Source organism: Alligator mississippiensis, chromosome 1, assembly GCF_030867095.1.
Source record: "Alligator mississippiensis isolate rAllMis1 chromosome 1, rAllMis1, whole genome shotgun sequence".
In the NCBI taxonomy this organism is placed as follows: domain Eukaryota; kingdom Metazoa; phylum Chordata; order Crocodylia; family Alligatoridae; genus Alligator; species Alligator mississippiensis.
Genome location: NC_081824.1, coordinates 21,793,267 through 21,819,431, shown reverse-complemented (window position 1 = coordinate 21,819,431; position 26,165 = coordinate 21,793,267). Strand labels below are relative to the sequence as shown.

Genomic DNA, 26,165 nt, shown 5'->3' with positions numbered 1-26,165 from the left:
TTTAATACAAGGTGGTCAAGACCTCCGTTTGACATCTCATCTGGAAATGGGCTTCTCAACCAGCATGCAAGTACGGTGGTTTAAAAAAAACAAAAGAATTTTGCCTAAGGAACGTTTCAATCTTCTTTCCTCAAAGTATAACCATTTTTCTCATAGGCTGTCTATCAACATGTTAAACAAGCCTGTGTGGCAGATCTGACCGAGAAGTTTTGACTACAAACCCTTGATTGATAACAAAGAAAATACATTCTTCCTTTACTATGGCATTACTTGATTGATCCTTTTTATGACACATCGGAAACTTGAATGCATTTGTAAAAAAATTTATTAAGGACCGGTTTTGAGTCAAGTTATTATGTAGAATTCATACAAAAAAGATCACAAATGCACATATGAACGTGGATTCTGGTATTTATAGGCCACTCTTAAACAGTGAAAGCTTCAAACAGGGTTTTCTTTCTTATCCACAGGTAGCATTCATGTTCTTTGCTTTAGGTTTCTTCATAAATCCTGTTGCCCAATCTAAAGACAAAGCATGAAGATTAATATTATGAAAACAAAAATGGGAGGGATTATACCCTTGGGTGAATCTATGATAGCCATTAGATCAAAGAAAATTGGCTGTATCAGAAATCGGCCTGATGTGGCTGATAATTTGGCCGTTAAATGTCCGTGCATGCATGCAGCCTCAGCACAGCACATAGGTGGTGAGGAGCACAGCCTGGCAGCATGGAGAGCTGGGTGCAGCTAGTAAGTTTGTTGTGGTGGAAGGGGAGGGGGGAGGGAAGTGAAGGGGCGCAGATCAACACCCATGGTGAGGAAGGGAGTGGGGCTGGGGCAGCCCATTCGGGGCAGGGTGAGGAGAGAGAAGGGGGCTCCCGTCGCTGTGTGCATCCACAGAGGACACGGTGGAGGGGGGGCGTGTGCCCCCGGATCTGCACAGGGTGGGGTGGGCTACAGCTGCAGGCTGGGGCTGCACCGGGCTCTTCCTGGCGTGTGGGGGGCCAGGGTTGGGCCAGGGCTGTGCGTGGGGTGGCTGGCAGTAGCGCCGGGGAGAGAGGGGCCATGGAGGGACTATGGCAAATTCTGGGGTGGCTGCAGCCCCCCACCTGTAGCCCCCAAACAGCACCACCGCTTCCTGCCCTGGGTGCAGCCTGGTCCAACCCCTGCTGGAATGAGCTTGGTGCAGCCCTGACCCCCGAGCTTGGTGCGTGCCTCATGCAGATCAAGGAGACATACACCCCCTGTGCCCTCCTGGGGTGTGTGCAGCAGCAGGAGCCACCCCCACTCCTCCTCGTGCCCCCCAGGCAAGCCATGGTTCTGTCCCCTGCCCTGCCCCAGCTGGGCAGTGCTTGCCCCAGTCCCAGTCCCACTCCTTCCTCACTACAGGGGTTTTGATCTGCCCCCACCACACCTCTTCCCTCCCATCTCCCCTTCCACCACAACAGACTTACCAGCTGCATTCAGCTTTTCAAGCTGCCAGGCTGGTATCAGAAATCAGATCAGTATCAGCCAACATGCCTCCTTAAAAATCGGCCATCAGTATCGACCCCCAAAATCTCTATTGGTGCACCCCTAATGGCTGTAAACCTCAAAATCAGTGTTGTTGAAGCATTTCTCCAAAAACTTAATGTCAGATGACTTTTAATTATCTACTCAAAAATAGAATAAATTTTGTCCAGAAAACTATTCAAAGCCTTCAGATCCTTCCAAACATGAAAGAATTTAACATACATACATACAGAAAACTCCATCCCACTGAGTAAGATTTCAGAGGGGGATACATTGCAGTTATAATTGATTAAATCCACTGTTGATGATTTAATTTAATAACTGCATGATATGGGAGCTGCTCTTTTATACTTATGTTACTATCTTCCTTAATTCTTGAGTTACCAAATCCATCACATTTCTCAGGGGATAACCAGATCATAAGATTTTGTTCTGTACCAGCTTCATCATGACTGTATGTGATAGAAGTCAATGGGCAAAACTTTATTCTTGAAAATTGACTCATTAATTGCCTAAGGATCTAGCAGAGATGTAACTGGTGAAGTCATGACCAATCCCTTCATATCTTCCTTTAAACTATTGCATTCTATTTCCACAGTTAAATTACTTTTAGCCAAGACTAATATTTTTGGATATCCAACTTGAACATCTTTAAAGGGTCAGATTTTAGAAAGTGCTAATTTTTTTTTTTTTTACTCACTGCAAAAATAAAAACTATTTTAGAGGTCTCAAATAGGCATCCAAAGTCACCAAACAATTTTTAAAATCTTAGTCCAGGAAAAATCAAATTTATCCATCAATTTATAGCAGTAACATGACAGATAGAAAAATCAGATAAGAAAGGCTGAGCCTAGCCAGTTAGCATCACAAAGCATACTAAATTCTTACAACAAGGACATTACAGTGGTAGCCTAAATGATAGGAAAAAGCCCAAAACATAGTTTCATAGTAGGTAGGGTCGGAAGGGACCTGAGCAGATCATCAAGTCCGACACCTGCCATGGCAGGAAAAAGTACTGGGGTCAAACGACCCCAGCAAGGTGTTTGTCTAACCTCCTCTTAAAGACCCCCAGGGTAGGAGCCAGCACCACTTCTCTTGAAAGTTGGTTCCAGCTCCTAGCCTCCCTGACTGTGAAGTAGCGCTTCCTGATGTCTAGTCTGAGACTATATGATACCATCTTATAATTATACCAACTCATATCTGAGGATTTTAGAGTGTTTTACCACCACCCCTAATCTCATAACCCCCAGGGCACAGAAGACAGCTGCTAAACCTACATATTACAGCTAACCACTGGTAAACTTAAGCCTATGGGGTGCCAAGAGGCCTCAACTCTAACTGGTATCTTCAGCAAGGGTCAGTGGCACCCTACAATTCACCAAACACAATTCATAGCAAACACCTTGTACAGACACTCAAAATATTATCAAAGATAGCAAACAATGACAGAATACCAGACAAGCCTGCTGGACAACAGAGATAAGGATGCTAAAATATTCTGAAGCATCTATTTTTCTTTCCTTTAACAAGGAAAAAAGATGGAAATAACTTGAATGTCTTCTTCCTCACTCACAGATGAAAACAAAAAATGCATCCTCACACAAAAAGACAAGGATCTGTTTGTGAGTGTGATGAAATGATCAGCAAAGCTAACCGCACTTTATCGTACATCAAATGCATGACAAATAGATTCAAGGAGGTGATACTTCCCCTCTATGCGGCATTGGTCAGACTGCAGTTGGAGTACTGCGTCCACTTTTGGGTGCCGTACTTCAAGAAGGATGTTGATAGACTTGAGAGGGTCCGGAGGAGGGCCACTCGTATGGTTAAGGGCTTACAGGACAAGCCCTATGAGGAGAGACTGTGGGACCTGGATCTCTTCAGCCTCTGCAAGAGAAGGTTGAGAGGTGATCTTGTGGCTGCCTACAAATTTATTGGGAGGATGCAGCAAGGGCTTGGAGGTGCTTTGTTGGGGCAACAAGGAACAATGGTCACAAACTGACAGAGAGCAGATTTAGACTAGATATCAGGAAAAACTTCTTCATGGTGAGGGTGGACAAAATTTGGAATGGGCTTCCAAGGGAGGTGGTGCTCTCCCCTACCTTGCGGGTATTGAAGAGCAGGCTGGATAGGCATCTGGCCAGGGTCATCTGACCCCAGCGCTCTTTCCTGCCTAGGCAGGGGATCGGACTTGATTCTTGAGAACTTACATCTAAATCCTCAAGCAGAGTTTAAAAATATACTTTAAAGTTACTCCACTGCACAGCACTTCAAAAGATATATGGTAATTGGCAGTACATAATGGGGACAAATCTGCCTTCCAGTTACAGAAGGTGTCAAACACATGTTTGGGATATGCACATATTTAATCAGAGAAGTATTTAAAAAACAATCCAAGGTATTTTCTTCTATTAAACTGTACACATAGCATTTGATAGCTAGACACCATAGAGAGCTTAACCAGCATGTTTTACATTCAGTGGATCCATTTACTATTTTTTTTTAAACTCTCCAATTCCTTATCCTTGTTTTTCTCAGCACTCGGTTTGACATGCAGTAAGCCAGATTTTTCAGAAGTATTAAACATCCTACTTTCCTGTTGATCTCTAGTGAATAGTGCACATTCACCACTCCCTAAAATCAGACACTGAGGGCATGTCTACACATGACGCTACATCTCTGTAGCAACACGCTACGGCGACGCAGCATCCACGGGTGTCTACACGTGATCAACACTATGTTGCCATAGCGACACTCTTCCCCGTTACAGAGTGCTGCTACAGCAAAGTGGCTGCTAAAAATAACGGTGTGCCACACATACGGCACAGTACGGGTTGTTACTGCGCCATGATTTAGTACTTCTAAAAAGAGTAAATTTGGAAGTACTTTTGAAAGTACTAAATCACAGTGCAGTAACAGCATCAGCATAGCGACACATGTAGATGAGCCTTGGGTGACTCATAAAGGACGTCTAAGATCAAAAAACAATCACAAAAAAGCCTAAAGTAACAAAAATTTAAAGGCTACTTTTCAAACTTTTGGCTCAAAGGTGCTAGGAGATTTGAACTGGGTCCTTTTCAAATTGCATTTAGAATTATTGTCAGGTGAGCTAAAAGGAATCTCTTTCTACTAGCAGGATGAAATAGGATTTGTGTTAACACCATATCACATAGGGGGTGTTCTTGCATATCTAAGGTTCCCATCATCGCCTGCGTGCCACTTTTAACTGACAAGCTGAACGGTCAGCCGATGCAACTAAAACATGACTTTCATTGTCAATTTAGTGTGTGACTGCTATGATGAAGCCAACAAGTTTGGTTTTACATTTTCTTTCACATACTTCAATGCTCATGGCTCGTTAAGGGTCAACATCACTAGACACTAAAATCCTGTAACAATCAACACAAGTATTGCAAGCTTCCTGGCTATGCCATGGCCAATATGCTTCATAGAATCATAGAATCAAAGAAAGTTAGGGTTGGACGGGACCTCAGGAAATCATCTAGTCCAGCTCCCTGCTCAAAGCAGGACCATCCCCAACTAGATCATCCCAGCCAAAGCTTTGTCTAGCCAGGTTTTGGAAACCTCCAGGGATGGAGCTTCCACCACCTCTCTGGGTAACCACTGCAGTGTTTTACTACCCTCCTAGTGAGAAAATTCTTCCTAATATCTAACCTAAACTTCCCTTCCTGGAATTTGAGACCATTGCTCCTTGTTCTGTCATCTGCTACCACTGACAACAGTCTAGCTCCATCCTCTTTCAAACCACGCTTCAGGTATTAAATACCTTCTCAGTCTCCTCTTTTCTAGACTAAATAAGCCCAATTCTGTTAGTCTTTCCTCATAAGTCACGACCCTCCAGTCCCCTCACCATTTTTGTTGCCCTCCACTGGACTCTCTCCAGTTTGTCCACATCTTTTCCGTAGTGTAGTGGGGGGCCCAAAACTGAACTCCCACGTACTCCAGATGTGGCCTCGCCAGTGCTGAATAGAGGAGAAGAATCACTTCCCTTGACTTACTGGCATCACACCTACCAATGCAGCCCAATATACTGTTAGCTTTCTTTGCTGCAAGGGCACGCTGCTGACTCCTATTCAGCTTACTGTCTACTGTAACCCCCAGGTCCTTTTCTGCAAAGCTGTTGCCCAGCCAGTCAGCCCCCAGCCTGTACTGGTTCATGGGCTTGTTCCGTCCATAGTGAAGGACTTTGCACTTGTCCCTGTTGAACCTCATGAGATTTCTTTTAGCCTAATCCTCCAGTTTGTCTAGGTCATGCTGAATCCTAGCCCTACCCTCCCATGTATCTACTACTCCCCCCTGCTCGGTATCATCTGCAAACTTCCTGAGGGTGTACTCTATGTCATCTTATAGGTCACTGATGAAGATATTAAACAATATTGGCCCCGGGACCAAGCCCTGGTGCACTCCACTTGATACCAACTGTCAATTAGACTTTGAGCCATTGATTACTACTCTCTGAGCCTGGTGTTCCAGCCAGTTTTCTATCCATCTTACAGTCCATTCATGCAGCCTGTACTTCCTTAGCCTGTCTGCAAGAATGATGTAGGAGACCGTATCAAAAGCCTTACTAAAATCAAGGTACACCACATCCTCTGGTCTCCCTGCATCCTCAGAGACAGTAATCTCATCACAGAAGGCAATCAGGTTGGTCAGGCATGACTTGCCCCTGGTGAATCCATGCTGACTGTTCCTAATCACCTTCTCTTCCAAGTGCTTAGAAATGGATTCCTTGAGGATCTGCTCCATGATTTTTCCAGGGACTGAGGTGGGGCTGACTGGTCTGCACTTCCCTGGATCCTCCTTCTTCCCTTTGTTAAACACAGGCACTATGTTTGCCCTTGCCCAATCATCTGGGACCTCTCCTGATAGCCATGAGTTTTCAAAGCTTATGGCCAGTGGCTCTGCAATCTCATCAGCTAACTCCCTCAGCATCCTCAGGTGCATCCCATCCGGCCCCATCAACTTGTATATGACCAGATTTTCTAAATAGTCCCTAACCTGTTTTTTCACCACTGTTGGCTGCTCACCTTGTCCCCAAACTGTGCTGCCCAGTGCAGTAGTCTGTGAGCTGACCTTGCCCGTGAAGACAGAGGTGAAAAAGGTATTGAGCCCTTCAGCCTTTTCTGCATTCTCTATCACAAGGTTGCCTCCCCCATTCAGGAAGGGACCCACATTTTCCCTGATCCTCCTCTTGCTACCAACATACAAGTAGAAACCCTTCCTGTTACCCTTCACATCCCTTGCTAGCTGCAACTTCAATTGCACCTTGCCCTTCCTGACTTCATCCCTGCATGCCCAAGCAGTACTCTTATATTCTTCCTCAGTTATTCAAGTTTCCACTTCTTATAAGCTTCCTTTTTTGTCATTTAGTTTACTAAAGAGTTCCCTGCTAAGCCAAGCTAGTCTTTTGCCATACTTGCTTGTATTCCCATGCATCAGGATGGTTTGTTTCTGCACTCTCAGTAATGCTTCTTTAAAGTACAGCCATCTCTCCTGGACTCCTCTCCCCTTCTGTCTGGCTGCCCATGAGTTCCATGAGCAAATCAAAGTCTGCTTTTCTGAAGTCCAGGGTCTTTACTCCACTGCTCTCCATCCTTCCTTTCCTCAGGATCCTGAATTCAATCATCTCATGGTCACTGCTGCCCAAGTTGCCATCCACTACCATATTCCCCACTAATTCATCCCTGCTTGTGGGTAGCAGGTCAAGAAACCCACAGCCCCTAGTTGGCCACTCCAGCACTTGGACCAGGAAGTTGTCCCCAGCACTCCAAAAACTTCCTGAATTGCCTGGGCACTGCTGTATTGCCCTCCCAGATGTCAGGGTGATTGAAGTCCCCCCATGAGAACCAGGGCTGATGATCAGGAAACTTCCACTAGCTGTTTGAAGCAAGCCTCATCCACCACTTTCTCCTGGTCTGGTGGTCTATAGCAGACACCCATCACGACATCACTCTTCTTGCTTTCCCTTCTCACCTTAACCCAGAGACTCTCAACAGGACTATCTCCAGCTTCATATTGGAGCTCTGAGCAATCACATGGCTCTTTTACATAAAACGCAACTCCTCCTCCTCTTCTCCCCTGCCTGTCCTTCCTGAACAGTTTGTACCCATCCATGACAGTGCTCTAGTCATGCAAGCTCCCACCATGTCTCTGTTATTTCAATCACATCATAGTGCTGTGACTGTGCAACGACTTCCAGTTCTTCCTGCTTGCTTCCCAGGCTCCGTGCATTTGTGTACAGGCACTTGAGGTAATTAGTTGATTGCCCTGATTTTTCAGGAAGTATGACAGCACGTCCCCTGATGTCCCCTCTCCTGCTTGCTCTTCCTCCAGGTCTCTTGCTTCCCCACTTACCTCAGGGCTTCAGTCTCATTCTAGATGGACAGCTGCTTAGGTCTGGTTGGAGAAGGTTCATGTTGTAGACCTGTGTAGGTACATATTTACTTTTCCATACCAAATACTTCTTTGGCTCCTTTGCTCAGCTTGTCAGTCATAGCAAAATACAGATGGCAGATAGCTCTATCCATCTTTCTTCACACATGATCACACCATTACAACTGTGTAGCCATACTAGGGTGCACCGATAAAGATTTTTTGGTCAATACTGATGGCTGATTATTAACCAGCCATACCAGCTGATCTGATTACCAGTAGGCAGCCTGGCAGCTTGGAGAGCAGCATCTGGCTGATAAGTCTGTGTGGGGGAAGGGGCACAGGTGAGATGTGACAGATGTTAATCATGTTACCTGAAAAGTGCTTAGATACTATGGTGGTGATTTAGGTATAAGAAGATTGGTATGACAGAACAATAGTGCAAATGATTATCAGTTAGCATTGAAACAGCCACCTTCTCCTAAAATCTGAGCTGAGACAATCATACTAATTTTACATAGGTTATGCAATAGCAGTCAATTCTGAACGATCCTTAATAAGATCCTTTTCCCTAACATATACACAAAAAAACGGCAATGTTCTGTAAAACCAGCTTTATTAGAGTAGGAAAAAAAGTGTAGAAAAATAAAAGGCTCCTGTAAACACAAGGTCAAACAAACTAACATTTTCTACTGAAACTACAATCACCCATAGAAATCAAATGCTCATAATGACAAAATCACTAAATACATATCCAACAAAGCGGCCCTGAAAAAGTAAACATAACTGCACATTAGGTAAACTGAACTTTTGGTCATCTCAAGAATAACCTATAAATGTTCACTAGGCAGCAAAATTATTTTTATAAATAATCTGTTCATAACCCTTTCAGAGAATGTATACATGCATCTCTCTCTCTTTGAAGTATAGCTTAAATCACAAAAGCAGTAGAAATCTTTTCCTAATATTAAAAAAGTAGTGTGCTAGCTCCAGATTGGTAAAAAACAACAACCAAGACTGCTTAAGAATATTATTACAGTAAAAACATGCTTGTAATAAAAATATTTCCTTTTAAAATTGATATAGCCAGTGAGGTTAAACTTTTAAACACAGTGCTTATAAAATAAAAAGGTACAGTTTTCAGACATAGCTATGTATGTATTAGAGACTTGTTAAGTTAAGGGAAGCTACTTCTTAACACTGCTGTCATTAGGTTTGGATTTGTGGTATTTCTGACCAATACCGTAAGGTACGTGCGCCGCTATAGTACCCAGCTGTTGTGCTCCTTCTATGTGAAACATCTGGTCATCAAAGAAAATATGAGGCCGGATCTTCACCAAGACTGGTCCTTTAGGAGCTCCCGCAAGGAAAAGTGCCTCATCAATCTCCAAGCCCCAGCTACGGAGAGTCTTCAGCACTCTGGCTCCAGAACTCGCTGCACTTCTGGCTGTGACAAGGTAGGTCCTTATAGGACAATCTAGTCGTTCATTTTTTGCATAGAATTTCTTTTGGAGCTTCCCCAAGTCTTCCAGAAAACCTTTCAAAGGACCCTAGGATTAAAACATTAGAAACATGTTTAATATTTGTACAATTGTACAAATATCTTGTTCTTTCTTCCAGGCCCTCTATGCACAGCACACCTCTCCCAAGCCCTAAGGCGACTGCCATTTCCATGTTGAAATCCCTTCTCAAAACATGCTTACAAAAAAATGAGCAAATGATGGTTAATTCTGATACCTCACCCAAAAGTATATTTGTATATAATATTTCATGCATATTTCATTGTGTCCCTCTTACTGAGATGTTGCCTGTGATATTGTGTAATTAGTGATGCCCTGTTCCTGACTTGGACCCATGAGCCTGAATAGAACATACATATATAACTGTTATTCCTGATTCTGTTCTCACAGAGACATTTGTTTAGGTTTACATATGTTGACATCAATGAAGTTCTTCCAGCTTCAGATTCCTCCTGAAAATAACATCAGGATCAAAAGAAAGAATGATCAGTGTCAAAATCCAAGGTATTAAACACCTGCAATTTCTGTTGTTTTCAAGGATGAAGCCTTATTTTGGATATACAAGAGTGGAAATAAGAGCAGAGATGATCTTTTTAGATTTAAATTGCTGTTACGATTTGAACTTCAGGACAAGTTTTATAATTCTCTTGGGCACTCAGCATATTCCAGCATTTTAAATCAATGCCAACTTCTTATAAATACAGTGTTTCATTGACAGCTGTTACAGGTGACAACATGAAGTGAAGCCAAGCAAGACGTAACATTACATGTTAAATCCTCAATGTTGCTATATGTACAGAGGTCAACAAAGGAGCACAAGTGCTGAGAAAAGGTACTAGGTCCTGCCTGTAATGGGAAAGGTTTTTGCTACAGTGACCAAGGGCTTTCCATTTAAATTAACGGGCGTCTTTTCACTAACTTGAGTGAGCTTTAGGTCAAGGCCTCTAGATGATAATAAAGAGAAAATATACCTTTAAGTAGCTGTGATAGCCTCATGCTCTTACTTTTACCGTGTTTAATGTGTCCCTTTCCCATTACTAAAGTGGAGAGAGAGCCTGTAAGCAACCAGCTGGATCCGGGTCCCTGGAGGGACGAAGAGAGGTCTTTAAGAAGATGGCTGCTTGCCCTAAGTGCAGACAGCGCAATCAGGCTAGTGATTAACAGGTGTGGGGTAGAAGTGGTGGATCAAGTGACATGGAGAGGTGGCTGCAGGCTTCACAAGGCCAGGACCATAGCTGTGAAGGGCAGCTGACTGACCTGCCAGAGCTGAGGAACTGCAGGCCCTGGGAGGGCTGCAAGGAAGGCCAGCAGCACCTGATGTTGAAGCTAAATGATTTTGGTTACAGGTTTATTTGTTATCATGGTGTGACGGCCCCAGGTTGAGGGGAAAGGATTTTACGTTGGAAGCAGTTGTGGTGTAGACCTGTGTTTGCGTTTAAAACTGGAGGCATGACATGTGGCTGTATAGGAGAGAAGGGTAACTGGGATACCCCAGATCCTGAACCCTTCAAAAATGGGGCAGACAGCATAAGTATGCTAAGACTGAGAGGGCCATGGCCAGCTGAGAGCCCTGCTAGGCTTGGAAGCTGCAAGCAGCATCTGGGGTGGGGAACACTGCTACCAACCGAGGACTGCAGTGTGTGGCAAAAGAGACAGTGGCCAAAGGGTCAAACCCCATGAGGATGTGGCTAGAGCTGGGAGCCAGCAGCCTAAAGTCCTGTGACAGTGGACCTTGGGCGGAGAGGCCAGCCACAGCAAAGTGGGCCAAGGCCAGAGGACTGACAAGGATATAGGTCCTGAAGTGAAATTCCTTGGCCTCTAGGGACAGCCTCCCAATCCAACTGTAACATTAAGGCATGGCAGGAGAAACAACAGGGTGAGACCCTGATAGACAGGGCTGAGAGTAAGGTGGGATCCAAGCAGTTGCAAGGGGGTGACTCTGCCGTCCCAGGGCCTGACTTGCTACACGTGAAGTTTTAGTACTGTGTTATAACACTACAACATCAGGTCCAGAAGCACCAGCTAAGAATTCAAACTGTCCTTAGTACATTCAGACGACCCTTAAAGAAAAAATATCAAAGCAAGTATAAGGAAATTAATGTTATAATAAAAAATACACTGAATTATAAAACACCTCTGAAAAACAAGAACATATATACTTATGAGAAGAATGAGGAAAAGAGAATAAGGTAGCAACAAAATGCTTGGTAATAAAAATGCAGAGTTGTTTTGAACACTCATCATGATTCAAGAAGCAGGTACCTGTGCAAGAGGCTTATTCTCATTCAACTGCTCATGTTCAAAAAATCTGTCTAGTCCTTGCTCTTTGACAATCTTCTCTGACTCATCAGAAAAGAGAACAGCGTCCCCATCAAATGCCACCCGCAGCTGGTTATCACAGAAGGGCACATCTTTATTTGCAGAGAACATCGTAGCTGATGCAATGCCTGAAATTACATCAGAGAATTTCAGTTAGTTTCTAGGAAAATGAATGTCAATAACTATGGTTAACTAAGTACTAAAAATCAATGTTTGTATTATTATTTTAAACTCTTCTTTCTCCTGTTGGAGCACAGGTGGCATTTGGTGTTGGTTATTTTTTGCAGGCATCACAGAATAAATGAATCTTAAAGGAAATAAGAAGCTTGGTATAGTGGTCTTGGGAGGTCATTCTATGGATAGGGACAGCATAAAAGAAAATGAGTCGGTGGGAATAAGAGATAAAGGAAGATGACTAGGAGTGAAGGGGGCAAGGAGGGAGACAATAAGATGCAAAATGTGAGTGGAAGGATAATCATAACTAAACCAGTGACAAGCTGGTATCTTATGGATAGTAATACATCTATTTTTAATTCAGTGCTACCACCTTCTGTGAAAAGGTATGTGTAATTAATGAATTAATTTTTCAGTAGGGCTAGCTGAGAAGTAAACCAGGAAAAAAATTATTCCAACCTGCTTCTATGGCTTCCTGAACTTTTTCAGAGTCAGCAGAAAGATATAAGTTGGTAAGATATGCTTTCAGGTAACCAACAGGGCTTTTTCCACCAGTCATGCAGAAACGTTCAATTGTTAAACCTGAAAATCAAGTAAACAAAACAGATATAGAGGGGACAAATGCATATGGTGACATGGTACAACCCTGCTGGGTTTTTGTCCTTACACACACATGCATGGTTACTATGTGACCTAACATTTAGGGAATGTAACACAGACACTCACACACACACACGGTTACTATGTGAACTGACTACCATTTAGGGAATGTAAAGAACATTTATGGAAAGCCATGCTGTTGTGGCAGTCTCCTACTGAATAAAGGCTGGGATGAACTATTTCTTCTTGTATCCTTTAAAATATAGGATTGGCTGGAAGAAAGATATGAGGTTATAGTCTATTATAGTATGGCAACTCTTATATTATCATGTCAGACAAAATGAACTTAAAAGGTGTGTGTCATTAGAAAGACAGAGTGGGCAAGACAGAGCTAGCCTAAGGGGTGGGCATTGTTTGTAATTGCCCAGGGTGCCATGGTTTGGGGAGATACCACACACACACCCCTGCTCCGCTGCTCATGCCAGGTGAGAGCTGTTGGTACACTTTGGTGGCAACTATTTTGGGGGCTGGGCAGCGGGGCTTGTCCCCAACACCCAGATCATGCCCAGAGCTGATTGGAGCCAGCTGCCTAGAGGCAGTGAGATAAAAAGGTTTCAGGTGGTAGTAGCAGGCAGTGCCAGGCAGCATGGAGGCCTGGGAGGAGGGCGCCAAGGGCCGAGCCAAGGGCAAGGCACCGATGCCAAGTGAGAAGGTGGTGTGGCTGGGCAACCCCAGCCTGCACATTAAGGACTGCCATCACCAACCTGCTGGAGCTGAAGGCCGAGTTGCAGTGTCCCCAGCCACTGTCACCACTGCTGAGGGTGAAGGAGCGGGGGGAGCTGGGCAGTGGTGCCCTGCAGCTGGTGCTGGGCTACTCGTGCAGGTAGTCCTGCTTGCTGCTCACCTGCCTGCCCTTCCTGCTGTCCCCTGCCAAGCCCCCACTGCCTGGCACCAGGCCAGCATCTCTGATGAATGGACACATGCGCTGCCTTGTGATAGCCCATAGGGTTCCCTGCCACCCATAGCTGCTGGCACCTATGTGCCCCTCATGCATGCACACCCTCCTCTACACACACCCTGACACCCTCCTGGCCCTGACACTGCCATGACCTGGGGGCGGGGTACACTGGCAAAATACAAGCTCTCCAGGGAGCCATTTTCCCTAAGGCCAGATCTGGGGCCAGATAACCATCTGAAGATCTCCTCGATAGCCTTCTGTAGACTTCTGATTTTATGAGCTGACCATTCAATCAATGAAGTGACAGTATTTCAGTCCTATCAACAAAATCTTATCTTCCAGTCAACGCTAAACTTAAGGAATTTTTCCATTTGCTTAGAGGATAAAATACAAAACAAAGATATATTCAAGGGCCTTGCCACAGAATCTGAGATTCACTCTTGACAAGGAAAATCTGGAGCTGTGGATCAATCCTGCATAACACACTCTCATTTATACCGATACACACAAATAAACATTTTCCCCCTTAGGAATGGGTGTCAGTATCAAAGAAAGTGCCTTATATCAGGGTCAGAGCAAACAAAAAATGTTTCACTTTACACCAGGGCAGCAGGCAGCTCTACAAAATGTTATTTATTTTACTTACCATAGTGATTGATGCTGTTTATGAGTCTCACTCCTACTTGGGCATGGTTATTAGTCATCAGAACAATATCAAATAGTTCCTCTTCATCAGGGTACAGCTCACGAAGTCGAGCATTGACATGTTCCAGTGCCTGTGGGTAAGAAATATGGATGTGCATAAATAAGCTGCATATACATTCTTTCTTAATCAGGGTGGTTTTATTTATACTTACAGGTCCTGCCTAGAAGGAGAATACGGGTTTAAAATGCATACAGGTTTACCTTGCTAAACTTGTTTTATTCATTCCTTTTCTTGAACTCCCAGCTGCTACTTAGTTGAGCTTCTTATCGGGGAAGCAGACAAAAAAATGTTAAGTTAAATTCTGTAACTTTAAAATTAAGTTCTCTTACCTGGGACACCTATGATCAGTTAGACTAAATGAACGAAGAGAGGGGGTTAGTCTTGTAAGTCTGAAGTCATGCAGAAGGCAGGGCAAGGTGGCACGTTAGAGAATAACTGGCTGAGACAGACATAAGCTTTCATACGCAAGAGACCAAATGAGTAGATTATCACAGACTTTCTTATGCCACTCTAAACCAGTTACTGGATAAGGTTCTACCCTGCCCTGGCTTCGGCTAATAAATGAACAAGTTACTGACCCATCTCTACAGGACTTGTCTAGTAGCAAGTAACATGCCACTATCTTCTCTCTCTCTTTTCCAGGCTAAAGTGACTAGGCACAGGCACAGTTGCCTGTTTTAGATGCTCAGATGCTTTCAGAGGGGGACTAGTGGGTTCTCCAGAGTGCATGCTATTTCATCTTGCAGAATCGCACAGCTCTCCCATTCAGTTCTATGAACAGCACCTACGACACCACTGGGACAGTTCCTCTGTTGCCAGAAAAAGTGCAATCCTACATTCATTTCAATGGGGAGTTTTAATATGTGCTAAAATATGTTTACCTTTTGCAATTCTACTTCCTCCTAAGGCATCTATGACCCAATCTGCAAGACATCCACATGGAGAACTGATCTACCTAAGTGGTATAAAGTTCCTCCACTATAACTCCGTAATTAGAGCAATTATCCAGGACATGGGAGATCTGGGTTCTAGGCTTGCCTGGACGCAAAGTTCTGAAGCCACAGCTCCTGTGTCCCAATCACCAAACTACAGCTGAAACCACCTTCACCACATCCTACTGAAGCTGGCCCACTAGATGCTCAGGAGGGAAGAGTCATGAAGCCAAATGAACAAACAAGAAGACTGACTTTCTGTGTACTATTCGTGCATCTTAGACAATAATTATTTAATGCCAAATGTATAACTGAGACACTGCCATTACTTAAAACTAAGTAGTGGCACTGTTGTGGATTATATTTTAGTAACAGAGGGCAAATCTGGCCTAATATCAATTCAAATGAAGGGACTCTAGCCTGCAGTGCACAGCATGATCTGAAAATAAGTTTATCACCAACTGTTGTATGCCAAATCCATCCTTCTGTGTCTGATAGTCCTGCACCGACATATGCCATGGGAAAGTGTGATTTCAAGAGTTTTGACACTGAAAAGAACAGGCTGATGCCCCATAAGGGACAGTGAGCTAGAGACCCATTGTATACATGTGGGCTTTATTCTTCTAAAGGTAAAGTCAGATGTCTCAAGGTTCGCTACTAACAATCCACCATGATTTTTTTCCTCTTTTCAAACATAGATGCACACTTCTTCCTGTTAGGAATTCTAGATCATGTCTTCCAATAGGCCTGTCCTGACTGCAGGAGTACTATAACGGGAACTGTTTTCCAAACAATACAGTCAGCCCTGCTGGGAAGGAGTTTCAAACAGGAGGAGGACCCTGTGAGGAAGTCTGTTCTCTACTCCCGATGCTGTTTATACCTGAAGGTTTTTTGGGGAGGGGGTTTCTCCATTGGCAATGTAAACACAAGCACGAACAACACTGGAAGTGAAAGCTTGTTCTTCTCTGGCAGTATGCACCCCCCTGACCACAGTTCTTGCTTGTTCTCCCTCTGGACTAGATACCGCTGCCATAGCTCAACAGAAAAAGGAAATAGCAGGTTCTGAGCATTACAAATGACCTGCTGAGATAATCAAAGTTGATGCGTAAGGGAGACAAGCCCAAGGACTCAGGCTGAAAGGAAAAGTCAGCTGATTCCATCAAAAGAGAGGCAACAATGAGATGGTCAAGGGATGAGGACAAATAGATCAGGAGGGGCAGGAGGCTCAACCTCCTATATGGCTGGGTGTGTTAGTGTTGCCAGTATCTGTCCTCCCTGCTGCACATATAAAAGTTTGGACAACTATACCATGGCTGTTGTTTCCTTAGGACCCCATGCATGGCAAAAATGTTTTAGCTACTCACTGTTTTCCTGAGTCTATACACATGACAGTGAAAGTTAAGAGTCTCTTTTAAATGCTCCTGGCAATGCAATGTCACATGTTCTTTCTACCAGCCAGTCTATTTAATAATAAATCCAACAGTTCTTCTCAAAAATTAGTTGGGTGGGTTTTATGCCATGGCAGTTTCCCAAGTAATTAAAATAGATATTTCAGATCAAATTCTCTCCTCTTTTGCACTTGCATATTCCCAGTGAAGTCTGTGTTTCTTCAAACACTTATAAAAATCCCAATCAGCAAAATCATAATTTAGCCTCCACCATCCCGGCGGTTAACTTGCACATCTCTCTCATCTCACTCAACAAAAACACGATAGACCTCCTCACCCTTGTTTATGGAATCCTGAATTAAAACTAGTCTATATCTCTTCCCAGTTTTCACTGCAGCAGGAAAATGTGTGAGTTGCCACCAAAGGTTGGCAAAATTTGTGGGCAACCAAAACGAAAAAAAATATGTCTATACTAGGCAAGTAATTTTGCCTCTACTGAATCAACATCTGATGTCTTTATTCAGATGAACTCCCAATGAAGCAGTGGGCATTAAGCAGTTACAACCTTATGATTTGGGATCTGAATGATCCAAGAATGACACAATGACCTTAAAGCAGTGATTCTCCACCAGGGAGCTCTGACACCCTGGGGTGCCTTAAGATCCTTTCAAGGGTGTTGTGAAGTGCTATGCAATGTTAGCACCACTAGGTGGGCAAACCTGATTCATAAGAACAAGGCAGAGATTTCAAATAGGAACCTGTTGTGTCAAAATCCTTGTCTGGCTGTGGGCTTGCGGCATTCTCTGCTACAGAATTGCTCTAGTTACAGCGGTGCCCAAAATTTTTGGCCAGCAGGCTAGATGTGTGGTGCCATGTCCCTCCACAGGCCAGATCCAGCCAATGGACCTGACCTGGCTGAGAGGGGTTGTACAGCCCTTGATCCATGGGCAAGGAGGAGTGGCTCAATCCAGACATGGGGAGCGTGGGGTGGAGGGGAAGGCAGGGTAAAATGACCTTGATCCAGATGCTCAGGGCAGGACAAGGCAGAGTGGTGCTTGGTCCCAGTTCTGATCCGGTTATGTACTGGAAGGCAGGGTGGGGGGGGGATGTCCAGCCCAGATCCAGCAGCATGGGGAGGGGCCCCGTTGCAGATACATGGCAGGGTAGGAGTCCATTCCCGCTCTGGATGTGTGTGTGTAGGGCAGGGGAGGGGGCAGCCCAGTCCCGCTCTGGACACGTGGTGGCGGCCCCAATCTGGCCATGCTGGTGGGGAGGGGGTGAGCAGCCCAGCCAGATCTGGACATGGGCAATGGCAGGTGAGGATGGACTGGCCACATGGAGCTTCCACCACTACCTGCTGCCAAGTTTTCCAACCTGTGAGGGACCCAAGCAGGCCAGATGCTGTGGCTCCACGAGCCAGATTTGGCCAGAGGTTTAACACCCCTGCTTGTTCTTGTTTTTTTCTGTTGTGGAAAGACCAGTGAAAAGAGCAAGCCGTCATTTTCCTAGCGGGGCTTCCTTTCCCAAGGAGGGTTGCCTCCAGTCTAAAAAAGGCTGGGAACCACTGCCTTGCGGGAACCGATCCTGTCTCTGGGCCCCTCTAGACATTCAGGTAAAGGCATGATAGGATGTGATACATGACCCACACAACTGTATCTGCTGCCATGCCACGTGTGCAAGGCAGGAAGGCATGATCATGGGATCCATCATCAGGTCCTATCATGTGGTGCAGGGAAAACCTGGGATCACCATCCTGGGCTCCCCCTACATTGGCAAGTAGCAAGTTCCCACAGCTGCAAGTCCCATAGCTGACAGGACTCTTGGCCCCTACAGTGTCTCAGTTGCCAGGATGGAGAGTCCCATCAGCTGCAGGACCCTGTCCTGGCAGCTGTGGGGCGCTACCGGGGCTGAGAGTCCTCTCAGCCATGGGACTCCCTGCCCTGGCTGTGCAGGGTGCACCCCTGCAGCTGGGAGTCCCATTAGCTAACAGAGCAACCAGTTGTGGGGGGAGACCCTGCTACGTGTGCAAATTAAAGCTGGACAAAAACAAGCTAGAAAGTTACTGCATATTTTCCAGTTCTAACTTTATAGCTAGATGAACCTTTTCATAGTATGATTGCATGTCCAGCCAATTTAAATTCACTGCACAATTAACCAGTTAATTGCATAATGCATGTAACTTGTAGAGGGAGCCTGACCCATGACTGCTTAGGGGGCTACTGTATGTTAAAATTAAAGCTAGATAGAAACCAGCTATAGAGTTGGTACACATTTTCAAGCACTAACTTCATAGCTGGTTGGCTCTTTTTATAGCTGAAGGGTCATTTTTATTGTGTGATAATTACTTTGCACATGTGGCCAAGTACATTTATTGCATGATTCACCAGTTCATTGTGTGATCAGCACTACGCACTGGTCCTTACTTTTGCACCCGAGGCCAGTCTAAACATACTGCACAATTCACCAGTTCATTGTGTAATATATGTAACGGGTAGCAAGGGCCTGTCTCTATGCCCATCCCATCTGGTCTGGAGCCAAACCGCAGCTTAACTTCCTTGAACAGGGCTAGCTGTATCTGCTGCCTGACCTCATTTCCCAGAAAGGGGTGGGGAACAAATCTAGTTGCTTTCAAGGAGGAAATGAAAGCAATGAGGCCAAGCCTCTTCTCCAGCACCAGCCCGCCGGAGGGGAGAAACGTCTGGACCAGGGCCTAAGGCAGGGATGCTGCTCCTACACAACAGGGTCTGGCAACCGGCCCATGAGATCTGAATGCCGACCCAGAGAGACTTTCCTTTTGGTGCCTGCAGGTGAAAAGGGGCTTTGCTGGAATCTCCTCATATGCCTTTCCTATGGATCCAGTACATCCAGATCTCCCAACACAGGCAGGGAAGCTGTCTCCCAGCCACTGCCCGGTGCTCAGGAGGGATCCCTGGTGGAGATGACTGGGGCTCTGGAGGGATCCCCAGTCTCAGAAGGGGCACCAGGATCTAAAGAGGAATCCCTGGTCTCAGGAGGGATACCAGGATCTTGGAAGGCACCCCTGGGTGTCAGGCAGATCCCCGGTCTCAAGAGGGGCACCAGGATCTAAGGAAGGATCCCTGGATCTCTGGAGGGACCCCTCAGTGTCACGTGGGATCCCTGGTCTTGGGAGGGGCACCACATTTTAAGGAGGAATCCCTCGATGTCAGGAGGGGACCCTTGGGTGTCAGGAGGGATGCCTGCTCTCAGGAGGGTCCCCTGGCTCTCAGGAGGGACCCCCCAGGATCTCAGGAGAGAGCCCTGGGTCTCAGGAGGGAACCCTGAGTCTCAGGAGGGACCCCTGGGTGTTAAGAGACATCCCTGGGTGTCAGGAAGGCCCCCAGAGTCTCAGGAGGGCTCCCCGGTCTTGGGAGGGCTCCCTGAGTATCGGGAGAGACCCCCGAGTGTCAGGAGGGCCCCCCGGGTGTCAGGAGAGCCCCCCAGGGTGTCAGGAGGGCCCCCCGGGTGTCAGGAGGGCCCCCTGGGTGTCGGGAGGGGCCCCGGCCCTGGGGCGGGCGGTACCTTGACGAAGTTGAAGGCCGGCCCGGGCTTGAGGGTGACGTTCTCGTTGTCCTGCTGGTAGGTCACGTAGCGCTCCACGCCCTGCTCCTCGTAGATGCGCCGCTCCTCCACCAGGTCGAAGAGCGCCCGCGACGACACGGCCACGGTGATGGCGTGCTGCGGCTTGGGCTGCGGGCGGCGGCGGGCGGGCGGGCGGTCAGCGGGGCGCCCTCCCAACACCCCCGCAGCCCCGACCCGGCCCGGCCCACCCCGTCCCCGCACTCACGGGCCGCGGCCGCTTGGTGGACACCAGGTTGTCGTAGAAAGCCTTGGCCGCCGCCCAGTCCTGCTCGGCCCCCGACGGCTCCTCCGGCGGCGGCGGCGGCGGCGCGGTGCTGGAAGCGGGTGCGGGTGCGGCGCTCATGGCAGCGGCAGGCGGCGGCGGCGGGGCGCGGGCAGCGGGCGGCTGCGGGGCGGGCAGCGCGGCTCGTCCCCGCCCCGCCGGCCCCGGCCCCGGCCCCGGCCCCGGCCCGCCCCGCATCGCGCCGCCCCGCCCGGAGCTCGCCAAGGGCAGCGTGGCCGGCGCCAGCCCTCCAGCACGGCCCGGGGCCGGAGATCAGGCTGCAGGAGGGCGCTGGGAGACCAGGGAGAGGGCTCTCATTAACAGTAATACGATGATTAATGCATTCATCATCATGCAGATGCCCCGCCGGGGGGGGTGACACATGTAGGAGTGGATTTGCATGTGCATTTTCCTGCCTTCCCGACCTAGAGGCATTCATGGCACGACAGCGGGGTGGGCAGCCCTGGGCAGGGGGGCCGCGGATCGGTCCCCTTTGAACATCTGTCCTGGTGGGCCCAATCTTTGGTGGAAAAGGTGGTGGGAGCCTGTGGGCACGGCGGGCCGCGACACGGAGAGGCCAGGACGTCTTGGGGCGATGCCTTGGAGACAGCACCAGGCAGGGCTGGGGTTGAAACCCACCCCTCTGTGCCTAGCCAAGTGAGAGGCTGGGGCATCGAAAGGGTGGACTTGATTTCATTCACGCCCCCTGTGCCTAGTCTCGCATTACCTGGGACAAGGAGAGAGTTTGTAGTGGCAAAGGCAGCCTTGGCCAGCAGAGATTTGGCCACCGTTTATCGGTGCGAGGCGGGCCAGGCTGGCACCTTAGACACAAACTGGTTCAGAGAGGCATGAGGTCGTTCACTGACCTTGGTGAGCCTTGCCTGAAACCCTATGTATTAAATTAAAAGTATTGTTCTCATTATTTAATAGTAAAGGCAAGGATTTTGTTACGTTGATATCTTTAACCTGGCACCTCCTACAAAGCCTCTGAACCCTCTCTCAAGTGCCACCCTGCCCTGCTTTCTGCCAATAAATGAACAAATTTGTCCAATGGCCAGATTTGACCTTACTGCTATAATGCTTCTCCTTTTCCCAGTCTAATGTGACTAGGCACAGGGGGACTTTCTACGCTGTGAGTGAAAACCAGAGCACATCAGGCCCAACATTCAAGTATCTTTAAGGAATCGCCTAAAGAAATCCTTGCAGGGTGGGTTTGATTTAAAGCCAACCAGTTTAAATCATGGTTTAGATCACTGGTCAGGAAGCCTCACTTTATTCATTGTTTTCTATAAAAAGTGCTTTCTTGTTTTTCAATATCCTTTATTCATTTAACTTCTTGAAATGTTGCACTTTTAGAGAAAGGTAAGGGCGTGACTGCATACACACACTTGCAGAGACAAGAGGGCTGATGGGTGGGTAATCACGTAGTCTTGTTTCCTCTTATCTCCATATACTGCTGTTAACAAGGATGCAATCCCCCTAAAATCCCCCTAGGCCTGAAGAAGGGTGTTTGTCCCAGACAGCTTGCAAAGAACAAGTTTTCTAACTTTTTAGTTTGTCTAATAAAAGATATCACATCTACCCAAAGGACCTTGTCTGCCTGTGATCTCTGGAGACACAAATCCACAGTTTGAGAAGTGTAACTAAGCATCACAGAGATGCTTCATGGGATCTTCTGGACTGAGCACCGAGTCCCATTGGGTAGAGTGGTTTTCTTTAAACTTTACTAAACTATAGAGATTGGGCCCCTAATATAGTCCATGGCCTATGGTGGCCTATTTATAAAACTTTTCTAACAAGGTTACAGGCATATATTGTTTCAAATAGTATATAATTAGAAGTTATAATCCCTATTCCATGATGATATCTTTGAACTTTTAAAACTATCTTTATATAGGTTTATTTTTTTAATAAAAATAAAATCTTAAAAAAGACAAGTAAATAAAAAAAATCCAATTTAAATTTAAAAAAATCTTTTTTTTTTTAATTAAAAAAAATACTGTTGATTTTTATCCACCCTGAATCCTTGCCTCTCCTCATTTCTGGACCATCACGGCTACAACATCACCCTTACACTTACTATTATTAACTTGAAAGAAAAAGGCAGATGCTCAGGGAAAAACACTGGCAATCTGAAATCTGTTTTCTTACTAAAATATCCTGTCAGCACACATGCAGTGGTTTATTAGCTGGGCTGCTAAGGTGCTGATATTTAATTGGTTTTATTTGCTTTTGGAACAGAAAGAGGAATGATAGTATTAATTTGACAATGGAAAAAAAAAATTGGCCTGGTTTCTCTTCTTGGACACTGTTTTTCTCTTTAACATTTCAAGTAATAGTGTTGACAGCTAATTAGCATTATGCTGTGGCTTTGGGCACTGACTTTATCAACAGGATTAGAGTCTTATTACTTGCTCAAGTTAATTACTTTAACATTAGCTGCAGCAGAAAAAATCCAATTCCTGTGTGCCTGTAACACAACAATGATGTGTCCAGGGGTCAACATGGTCTGGTTGTCAGTAGCTCAGTGGATGGGATAGTATGCCTTTTTACAACAAATGTGAAGGAACCACCTAAGCACAGTGAGATCTACACAATAATATTTACCAAATATACAAAATGCGCAAAGTTTAGTTCTTATACTAGTAGGGGCCAATCTTTGACAGGCATGCCACAAATTAGTCCTACACCTCTGAGTGCCACTTCAGTCTCCTTCCTCTGCCTGATCTGCTGCTCTGCTTTTTGCTTCCTGCCCCACTCTGCTACCAGTTTCATCTCCACTCCTCTGTGCACCACATGTAGAGGCTGCCTGTGCCATTTGTGGCATGTGTGACATAGGTTGGCCACCCTTGACTTATACTCAGCTATTCTGGTTGGCTTCTTGGATTGCTCTCAAACTTAATATGCTAGGCAGGGTGCAAAATGTTCAAAGGAAGACACTGGATGGGGTCTCAAAAGACTTGAATTCTATTTCTGGCTTTTTGCCACCCTGCCCTGCCTTATGCCAGTAAATGAACAAGCTATTAACCCATAGCTGATGGCCAAGTTTGACCTTGCCACTACAATATCTCTCCTTTTCTCAGGCTAATGTGACTAGGCACAGGGGGCTTTCTATTCTGTCAGTGAAATGAAGCCCATCCTGTTGATATCAAAAACAGTATTCATCAAGCCCATCATTTTGTTGTTCTGTTATAAAAACTTCACTCAGTCAGTGATGAAGATTATGTTTATCCTTTTCAGGTTAAAAAGGATAACTTCACATTATAACTTCAGTGGCTTAAATAAGTTATGACTTCCAATTTAATGAATTGGATGAATTCCAATGTAATGAAGAAATCATTCAACTATTTATATTGATAGATTTAAAAAATATATATTTTCCCACCAAATCTATATTGGGTTCTTGACTTGCCTTTGTCCCTTTAATAAACTGCATCAATCACCTATCAAATGCAACTATTACACTAAGCTGGTTAGAGGCAAAGATTTCATAGATTTCATAGACATCAGGGCTGGAAGGGACCTCGGAAGATCATCGAGTCCAGCCCCCTGCCTGAAGGGCAGGAAGTCAGCTGGGGTCATAGGATCCCAGCAAGATAAGCATCCAATTTACTCCTGAAGGTGTTCAATGTAGGTGCTTGAGCCACCTCCAGTGGCAGGCTGTTCCAGACCTTGGGGGCTCGGACAGTAAAGAAATTCTTCCTTATGTCCAGCCTGAAACGGTCTTGCAGTAGTTTGTAACCATTCGACGTCGTCATCCCTTGGAGCGCTCTGGTGAACAAACGTTCCCCCAGATACTGGTGGTCACCCTGATAAACTTATAGGTGGCCATCAGATCACCCCTGAGCCTGTGCTTTTCCAGGCTAAAGAGCCCCATGGCTCTCAGCCTGTCATCATAAGGTCTGCTTCCCTGACCTCTGATCATGCACGTGGCTCTTCTCTAGACTCTCTCAAGCTTCTCCACATCCTTTTTGAATTGTGGAGCCCAAAACTGGAAGCAGGACTCCAGCTGCGGCCTCACCAAGGCCAAGTACAATGGGAGAATGACGTCCCGGGATTTGCTTGAGAAGCATCTATGGATGCAAGCCAGCGTTTTGGTCACTTTACTAGCCGCAACATCGCATTGCAGGCTCATGTTCATCCTGTGGTCAGTGATGACCCCCAAGTTTCTTTATTCTGTAGTGCTAGCCAGCGTAGCACTGCCGAGCCTATAAGGATGCTGCAGGTTTTTCCTCCCAAGGTGAAGAACCTTGCATTTTTCAGTGTTAAACACCATCAAGTTCTCCGCCCACTTGCTGAGCCTGTCCAGGTCAGCCTGGATCACCCTCCTGTCTTCTGGTGTGGATGCTTTGCCCCAAAGTTTGGTGTCATTGGCGAACTTGGCCAGTCCGCTTCTGACTCCAGTGTCCACATCATTAATGAAGTTGTTGAACAATATGGGTCCAAGGACAGAGCATTGGGGGACCCCACTGGTCACTGGGTGGCAGAGGGGACCAGGGCTGGGACTCAGGCACCAGGCTGGGGCAGGCTAGGGGAGGGAGCCAGGGCTGGAGCTGGAATGGTCACCCAGCCCCAGCACCCTTCTGCCCTGCTGTTGCGGCTGTTGCCAAGGCTTGGGATGCATGTGGCATCCCTGGGCAGCTGCTGGTGAATGGCGGATGGAGCCTGGCTGGAGTTTCACCCTGCCCTGTCCTATTTGAAAAAGGACTTTTTATTGTCCTTGATGCTCGAAGCCAGTTGGAGTTCAGTTGCAGCCTTGGCTTTCCTGGTTTGCTCCCTGCAGGACCAGGCCAGTGCAGAATATTCCTCCTTGGAGGTGAATCCCATCCTCCATCCTTTGTAGGCCTTTCTTTTTAGCCTCAGGAGGTCTGCTAGGTCCCTGGAGAGCCAGGGGGGCTGCTGTGCCCTCTTGCTGCCTTTCCTCCGAGATGGAATAGAATTAGCTTGTGCATTGAGGATCACTCCCTTGAGGAGCAACCACTCTTCCTGAACTCCCCTCCCCCTGGGGTTGTGGCCCCTTAGGACCTCACTGCCAAGCCTCCTGAGCTTGTCAAAGTCAGCTTTCCTGAAGTCAAGGACTTCAGCGTTGCTGACTGACTTGCCAGCTTTACAGCGGATGGCGAAGGTGATCAGCTCATGGTTGCTGCCACCCGGCTTCCCATCGATCACTAGGTCGCCGATTAGGTCATCCCCAGTAGCCAGTACCAGGTTGAGCTGCGCTTTACCTCTCGTTGGCCCGTAGACTTCTTGAGATATGCCATAGCTAAACCTCATCATATCCTGAACATGCACACATGTTGAGGAAATTATTCAAGCACATCAGTGCACTTACCTTCCTCTGTCTTTTCATAAAATTCATTACATTTGGGAATTTTTAAGGTCTGTCTTCCTCAGCCTATCATTTCTGTTCACCGACTCCACAACCATCACTGGCACTTCTTTTAGAATGCTAAATTTGTGACATCACACTGTTCTATAGCAACGGCCTGACATCCTTTTTCTTCTGCTTCTAGTCTTTTTTTTGAACGTTTGGCTAATTAGTGATGGTAGGTTCATTATCTCTGAATAAAGATCTTGTGTTTTACCAGATGCTCTCTCGTCTTCAGTAATTTGCAATATGAATCACTCCAGTGTGCGGATGATGAACTGGGAAAGCAATAGAGGTAAGTCCACAGTAGGAAGGTTTGATGTATGGGAGGCACAGAGCTCATTTAACAGAGATCTCCTTCTATCAAGCAGCTCTGTCAATTTTTGCAGCAGAAGTTTCTTTCACAAGAGATTTCCCTTAGCCTCCTGAAGAA

The 26,165-nt window shown here is 46.3% G+C and overlaps 1 protein-coding gene across 1 annotated transcript; it reads right to left on the bottom strand.

The window, feature by feature from the left end:
• Positions 1-8,504: 8,504 nt before the first annotated feature.
• Positions 8,505-20,493, bottom strand: NT5C1B (5'-nucleotidase, cytosolic IB). Its single transcript, XM_019479063.2, has 6 exons — positions 20,308-20,493; positions 20,043-20,210; positions 14,123-14,252; positions 12,378-12,500; positions 11,688-11,872; positions 8,505-9,455 (listed from the first exon to the last, which is right to left on the bottom strand). Exons 1-6 carry the CDS (start codon positions 20,443-20,445, stop codon positions 9,093-9,095), a joined length of 1,107 nt encoding a protein of 368 aa, XP_019334608.2. The 5' UTR covers positions 20,446-20,493; the 3' UTR covers positions 8,505-9,092.
• Between the last annotated feature and the right edge of the window lie 5,672 nt (positions 20,494-26,165).